Source organism: Urocampus carinirostris, chromosome 2 (genome assembly GCF_059441175.1).
Source record: "Urocampus carinirostris isolate Australia breed hairy pipefish chromosome 2, RoL_Ucar_1.0, whole genome shotgun sequence".
Taxonomy (NCBI): domain Eukaryota; kingdom Metazoa; phylum Chordata; class Actinopteri; order Syngnathiformes; family Syngnathidae; genus Urocampus; species Urocampus carinirostris.
This window is the reverse complement of record NC_142350.1, coordinates 12,323,799-12,331,779: the sequence shown is the minus strand read 5'-3', so window position 1 is coordinate 12,331,779 and position 7,981 is coordinate 12,323,799. Positions and strand designations below refer to the sequence as shown.

Below are 7,981 nucleotides of genomic sequence, written 5' to 3'. Positions count from 1 at the left end.
ACTTGGCGCATACCTCTCACTCCCTAACAATAGAATTAGTATAACGAGTATTAGCAAGCTAACAGCAACTCAAGCCCTCAGTATTTTTTTTTGCGCGTTGCATAGATTTTTATGTCATAAAGGAGGATTACATATCTAATGTTGTTTTTTTTTTTTTTGTCTTTTTTTACGAAGCAGCCCAAAAACATTTTTATCTATGAGCTACAGTCCTTTTATTGCTTTCTTGCTCTGCCAATGAAATGATAAATAAGATGTAGTTTCATTTTTCTGTAAATCTGGTCGTAAACAAACCTCACGTCATAAATGGCCAAAACATGCCTGGTTAAAATTAACTGCACTAATTTAAAAAACGAACGACCGAGAAACAGTATACTTTCTTTTAAATTATTTACATCCTAACTAAAAACAGAAAAATGTGATAAATTCAATAAATCCAAATGTTAATAACACACAACAACACATGTAGCATGTCATGTAATAATTGTTTTTGCTTTGATGATTCTCAGTTACAGCCCAGCGTCGAAAGTTGCCGTCTGTTGTAGATTGGATTTGGCTGCTTGGAGTGGTCGGTGGTCAGGAGCTGCAGTTCTCAATTTGGCCACATGAATGCGTTAGAGACCCCTCAAAAGCAAACCCCATGAAAGCAGATGTTTATCGATTCCGTTGATATTTATTGGAGGTGGCTTGACACGAAACCTAGCTTAATACACTTACGGAGGCCCAAAGTACAACTGTGTACATTTTCACGAAAATCAGTTCCGCCGTTTTGGAGCCTATAAGTCACATACAAACACACACACAAACACAAATCGGGTAGCTTAGATAATATATTAAATGACTGCACTGCAGGTGCATGGATGTGCCTTCGATATGGAAAATTCCCCTCTAAAATTGAGACCAGCAACCAGTTTTTCTAGTTTATTGAGTGTCGTAGGTCTCCATGTACCGCAAGACCACACGTCCTCCTTTTTTCAAAACGGCTGAAGTTTGGCATATGTATATTGCATTTAACAGTACATTACAAACAAATGTACAAGATCATGAAGTAGACTTTTATTGTGTGTGAGGAGAAGAAATGTTATGCCGTCCTACGAAGAGTACTCGTACTCTTCGGCGCTGCGTCTTCCGAAATCCATCCAGCCGGTGTAGTCTCGGTCCGCTATTCGATGGTTAGCGCCGCTCGGGCCGCTCATTCTGCTGTTGGACGAGTTGCGACGCACCGAAGCGGCTGGAGGGGAAAACACATCGCAACCAACTCATTTTGATGGCGTGGATTTGATCACATCTTTGTACACACATCGAGGAAGCCCCCACTTCCTATATTTGGCAAATGAGTGTGTGAGGGCAGTCTCATGTTTCCAGTATGCGTAGTGAAGCAGTGGAATATAGACCGATAGTAATAGGCAGTTAACTTTTCAACAGAGCTTTTTCTTTTGAAAAAAAAAAAAGATGATATCTCATTGTCATCGTCTGTTCACAGAGAATGCGATTGCGATGGTGACCAAGATCATGTCATTAATTCACTGGAAACATCGGGCTTCGAAAAGTTCTTGCTAAGTTCGTGTATCGTTCACGCATCAGTTCAGTGTTGTTGCAATAAAATATTATTCTGCGAGCAAAGTGCCCTTGTGTTTATGGAAAGCATTGTTTGGATACATTTTTCTCAGAAGTTTTTGGGATATCCGAGAAACTACAAAATTTAACTTTTGTTTACTGAGTCATGGTAAAAGCTAGAAACATACTTTTTAGATCAGCGCCTCCAAGTTAGAGACCATGGTTCTCAGCCAGAAAAGCCGGTGGCATCTCTCACCGGGTCGGGGACAAGATCCTGTCCCAAGTGGAGGAGTTAAAGTATTTCGGGGTCTTGTTCATGAGTGAGGGTAGGATGGAACTGGATATCGACGGATGGGTCGGTGCAGCGTCTCCCGTCATGCGGACCCCGGTCCGATGTGTCCTGGTGAAAAAGGAGCTGAGCCGAAAGGCAAAACTCTCGATTTACCTGTGGATCTACGTTCCTACTGAAGGATTTTATACATTTGACTATAAGGGATTTTGTAAGATCAAATACAAATGACATTTAATGCAAAAGATATTCACTGGCTGAGCTGTGGGGCGAGGTCAATGCAACCTTGTGAAGAACGATGTTTACAGAAAACAGCAGGAACTGGGACGAAGGGCTGATAAGATAATCAGCACATCCGACGACGGAGAGGGGCCCTGGTGACGGGGGACGGCAGGCGATGTTTGGAGAACAAAGCCCTGATGACGTGGAAACGCTCGGGGATCTTTTGACCATTTCAGACATCGAGGCGAGGGGGCGTTCCCGGCCACCCATGGGAGGAGCCGGCACACCAGCTGGCGGAGAGACGTCGGTCGAGAGAAGATCAGAGAAGATCGAGAGAGAACGAGAGAGGAGGCTCGACGAAGACTCAAGCGACACTAATTCGGCTAATTTGATGGAGTTCACTTAGTTAATTTGTTTAAGAAATTAAATCTGCCCCCGTGTGGAAAAGCTGTTTTTTTGTCCGTCTTGTCCAACGAGCGCGCATTGTTAGGTGGTGTTTGGTCGATGGAGTCAGATAACTAATTAGAACAATTTGGTAAACGGTACATTTTTAATATCTATTTCCTAACACTACCCTCACTTGTAGTCATTTACTTTGGGTCATGACCGAAAGAAGACTGTCCTGAGATTCTTCCACAGGGTGGCTGGGCTATTCTTTAGAGGGAAGGTGAGAAGCTCAGCCATTCAGGGGCCTCCACGCCTCCGCGTTGAGGGGAGCCAGTTGAGGTGACTTGGGCATCTGATAAGGTTGCCTCCTGGACGTCAACCCTCTGGAGATGTTCAGGCATGTCCCATCGGCAGGAGGGGCCCTGGAGACGACCCAGGGTACGCTGGAGATACTACATCTCCAGGCCGGCCTGGAAACTCCTTGGCATCCTGTGGGATGATCTAGATGAAGTGGGAGGTCCTTGCTGAGACTGCTCACCCAAGACTGGACCCCGGATAACGAAAGATGGAGTGGATGGATGGATGAAATATGGAATTGCAGCTTCCTTTGGACATGTCCTATGCCTCTATAGATCCAGAACTGACTTTTCTGTAGGCCTTCAAAAATGAGTCAAAATGGCAGAAATTGGCGGGATCATTTGAGAGAAACGTGTAGCATTGAATTAAGGATGCCGGCAAATATACGATTTTCGTTCTCCAAAAATGAATCCTCACTCATCATTATGTTGTTTTTCGGTGGAGATTCCACGATAGACAATTAATCCGTGTGTTTTCTCAACTTTGTTACTGCGCTTTGATCCCGTCTTTTGCCCCAAACTCTCAAATTTCTACAGGTATACGCAAAAGTACAACAAAAACATTCCTGAAAGAAGCTCTACGTACTGTACCCAGTGTAATTCGAAGCCAATATAAAAAAACAACAGTCTGTACACATGCTGAGCCATGCCGCTGATCTTAAGCTCTCCCATCCTTTGCACACATGGCATAGTGATCGAGAACAAGTATTAATACTACTATATAGAAAAACGGTTATACATGCCGACGCTAGTTACTAACTAACGAGGGGTACATGATCATTATCGGGCCCGATACCAAATACTCGGTAATTAACAAAGTTCATGCTAATACCAATGGAATCAATTGTGACTACTGTGCTAACCGAATGAATCTTGAAATACAACTAGTCGCTTTATTTTGAAGCCAGACGAGCGGAAGCAAATACTAAAATAATATGTATACTGAGCAAGTACTCGGATTGGATGGATGCTATCGTCCTGGGAGGGATACGGTCTTTCGTTTTGACAACCTTATAATGATCTTGTTAACGGATACTAAGGTTTTACATACATTACTACTTTCAAATTGGATCCAGTGGTGATTTCATTTTTTGTACTGCTAACTTGGAAGGTATTTTAGTTGGCTTGTTGACATTGTTATACAGTATTTGGTTTTTTTTGCTTTCTCTCCCTTTCCTAACATTATCACTGTCTCTCTCTCTCCCCCTTTTTCCTCTCCTTCTCTAATTTTCTCTTTCTCTTTTTTCTGTTTTTCTTCTTTTTCGCTCTCTCTTTGACTTCTCTCTTTCACTCCTTTCTCTCTATTTCTCCATTATATTGCCTTTTTCTTTTATTCTTTCTTTCTTTCATTCTCTTTCTTTCTTCCTCTTTCTTTCATTCTCCATTCCTTTAGATTTGTTTTTAATATCTCTCTTTCATTCTCCCTTATTTTTTCTAAATCTGTATTTTGCTCTCCCTTTCTTCTTTTCACTCTCTATTAGTCTCTTTCTCTTTCTGATGTTCTCTCTCTATTAGTCTTTCTCTCTATCTCTGTCCCCCTTTCTACCCCTCTCTCTCTCCCTCTATCTCTCTTTTTCCATTTTTCTTTCATTATTTTACTTTCTTTTTTCTCTCTCAGCCATTCTCTTCCTCTCTTTTTTATCTTTCTCTCCTCTTCTTAATTATCTCTCTCTTTCTTATTGTACTCTTTTTCTTTCTCTCTTTCACTCCCTACCATCATTTATGTATCTCTATATTTCTCTCTCTATTGCTCTCATTCTTTATTTATTCCCTCTCTTTCTTTTTCTTTTCCTCCATGTCTTTCTCTCTTTTTCTCTTTGTTTATCGCTTTCTCACTTTCTGTCTGTATTTATCCCATTCCTTCTTTTCTTTCTCTCTCTCTCTCCCTCTTGCCGTTTCTCCCTTTTTTCTCTTTTTCCCTTTCTCTCTATCTACCTCTCTCTCTTTCTTTTTCCCCTTCTCTTTAATCCACAAGTGCGGCCCCCGTGACAGTTTGTTTTCCCACCGCGCGGCCCCCGATCTCAAACGAACTCTACTGTATGCCGGTGGCGATGGAAATCAAACGGCATCCCCCTGCGGGCGGGAGATGTTGCGATTTCAGCCGTTCCACCGCCTCCTACGCAAAATCTTTCAAGTTCCGCGGTGTGCCGAGAAGATCGTCTGCAGAAGGCTGGAAGAACGACACCTCCCACACCCAAAACATGCAAAAGCAACAAGCCAGGAACACCGCTCCTCCTGCACAACCTACGGATGCCAATCGATAAAACCCGTGCCACTTCCATCTCCTATGTCTCAAAGTCTGTTTTTTTCCTCTTGGAATGGAGCGCAACGGAAATAGAATACACGATCAGTAGAGGGCTGGGAAGACGGAGACCAGATGATGAAGGTGCTGTATCTGAGTCAGATCAGGAGGCTTCTCCTGCTACTGGTAACCCTAAAAACAGTACTATCTGTTTCATGTGGGGGAGGAAACCACCACCCACCAAAAAAGAGCCTGGAGAGGGATGGGTGCCACCAGGCTGTACTTGCCCGAAACACGCCAGAGGAAGTAAACCGTGAAACTTGAATGAATAATGCGGCAAATATGTATTTGGTCAATCGGAAATGGTGCAGGTTCTCCTGTTTGAAAAATTTGAGATTCTTAATAGTCAACCTAGGTAAACCTTAACCATGAGAGACAGAATGTGAAAAAAAAAACAGAAAATCACATGCTTTGATTTTTGAAGAATTTATTTCCAAATTAAGAGTGGAAAATAACAAGACTTCTGGCTGTTAAAGAGGTCTAACATCTTCTAACGAGATCTTACGCGGCTCCACTGGTTACCTGAATTAATGGCACCCCTTTGAACTTCTTATCCGTATAAAAGACCCCCGTCTACAACCTATGGCCAAGACCAAAGAGCTGTCGAAGAAGACCAGAGACAAAGTTGTAGACCTGCACCAGGCTGGGAAGACTGAAGCCGCAATAGGTAAAACGTTTGGTGTAAAGAAATCAACAGTGAGAGCATTTATTAGAAAACGGAAGACATAAGACCACTGATAAACTCCCTCGGCCTGGGGCTTCATGCAAAATTTCACCCTGTGGTGGTAACAAGAACAGAGAGCAAAAATCCCAGAACTACGGGGGGGGACCTAGAGTGTGACCTTCAGAGTAACAAAGGTTACTATGAGTAACACAATGCTCCGGTAGGGACTAAAATCCCACCCCCTGCTGAAGCTAGTGCGCCTCGAGGCCCGTCTCAGATCATTAAAGTGTATTTGGATGATCCAGAAGAAGACTGGGAGAATGTGTTATGGTCACAAGAAACCAAAAAGTACTTTTTGATAGAAACACAGGTTCTCTTCTTTTAATTGCATTTGAAGAACACCATACCCATTGTGCAGCATGGGGGTGGAAACATCATGCTTTGGGGTTGTTTTTCTGACTGATCTGTGTAAAGGAAAGAATGAATGAGGCCATGTATTGAGAAATTTATAGTGAAAATGTCCTTTCACCAGCAAGGGCATACATATATATATATATGTAGCATGACAATGATCCCGAAAACACACAGCCAGGGCAACAAAAGAAGGGGCTTTATAAGAAGCATGTCAGGGTCCTGAAGTGGCCTAGCCAGTCTCCAGACGTCAATCTCATTGAGAATCTCGGGAGAGAGTTGAAAGACTGTGTGATGACAGCCCCAAAACATCACTGCTCTAAAGGAAATCCGCATGGAGGAATGGGCCAAAATACCAGCAACAGTGTGCGAGGATCTTGTAAAGAGTTCCAGAAAATGTTTGGCGGCCGGTATTACAAACAAAGGGTACATTACAAAGTATTGAGATAAATATTATGTCAATACCAAAAATATAACTAAGATGATTTGCGAGTAAACTCATTCAAAATCAAACAATGTGATTTTCTTTTCTTTTTTTTTTTTTTTTACACATTTTTTATCTCGTGGTTGCAACAATTAGTGGTCGGCTAAAACAATTGCTTAATATGATGATGACTGCCTGGCTCTGTCGTGAAAGATCGTCAAAGCAGTCAGAAGCAGACGCCATTGGATCAGTTTTCAAGAAACGCAAGAAGGACCGGAATACAAAGAGGCCAGTTAAATGATTTAATTATTTCCTTTACTCTTAGTTTTTTTTTTTTTACAGGATGTGCCTCTCGTTTTATGTTTATTGTGCAGTATACCAATTTTAACATGTAATTGTTTCATGTTCTGATGCTCTTTTATCATTTATTTAAAAAAATATACTTTTTGTGGGGCTTGGAACGGATTAGAGCATTTGCATTCAAAAGGCGCCTCTACTTACAAATGTTTCAGGTTACAAAGCTATTCCCAGAACCAATTAAAGAAGTAGAGGTACCACCGTATTTAATTTCGCATTTGCAAAAACTAGCGTAGGGCTCTTTCTCAGTGGTTTCTTCGTCTTCAAACACAAATTGTTCCAAACCTGCTGCCGTCCCCTCACTCAGAGAAGTCGTGGTGGCTATCAGAGAGAGAAAGATAGCTCGAGGAGGAGGATAAAAATGAGCGAGAGAGGGGAGGGAGTGAGAGAGGTATAGAAGTGCAGTTGCAGATTTCTACTTGACCAGGTTGCGAGAGTTAGATTTAATTGATTAAACTCACTTTATATTGTTTGCTGTAGATCATTATTTTATCATATCGTTGTACTTCAAGTGTAGGATAAATGGTGGTAAGAGGGAATACATTTGGCAAGGTTCTATAACACAACTACCTGTTTTTCTCCATTCAACTGACGCGAATACTGCTAAGGTAATGGTTACTTTCCCTGGTAACTAGTTACTTTTCCTACAGACTAACTCAGTTGCTAGCTCAAGTGAAAGAAGTAACTCTAACTCATGACTTTTTGAAAAGGAATGTGCCCAACACTGGATATAAAACAGTAATTACACCCAGTTGCCTTAACGTCGACCGTTTCCGAAAGCTCATCAACATACCGAGAAGTCAAAAACAAGGTTTTTTCCCGTCTTTTGCAAAAACAAAACAAAAGGAATTTTCAATGGCTGCGGGAACGGCCGGAAGACTCTAATAAACGCACTCTCAAACCACAAAAGCTTTCCGGAGCCACTCATTGGTTTTACGAAGCCGCTGTGTATCGAGGCCAGTAATTAGGGGCATGGCGGAGCGCGAGCAGATAGGGTCCGGCCAAGACCACTTCA

The 7,981-nt window shown here is 42.1% G+C and overlaps 1 protein-coding gene across 5 annotated transcripts in view; it reads right to left on the bottom strand.

Moving 5' to 3' along the window:
• Positions 1 to 1,038: 1,038 nt before the first annotated feature.
• cckb (cholecystokinin b) overlaps positions 1,039 to 7,981 on the bottom strand; it is a 59,467-nt gene continuing 52,524 nt past the window's right edge. For all 5 annotated transcript variants that reach the window (XM_088328949.1, XM_088328945.1, XM_088328948.1 and 2 more), the window contains one exon: positions 1,039 to 1,228. In XM_088328949.1, the coding sequence (XP_088185075.1) occupies positions 1,089 to 1,228 (140 nt within the window). In that variant the 3' untranslated portion in view covers positions 1,039 to 1,088. The remainder of the gene's footprint in view (positions 1,229 to 7,981) is intronic.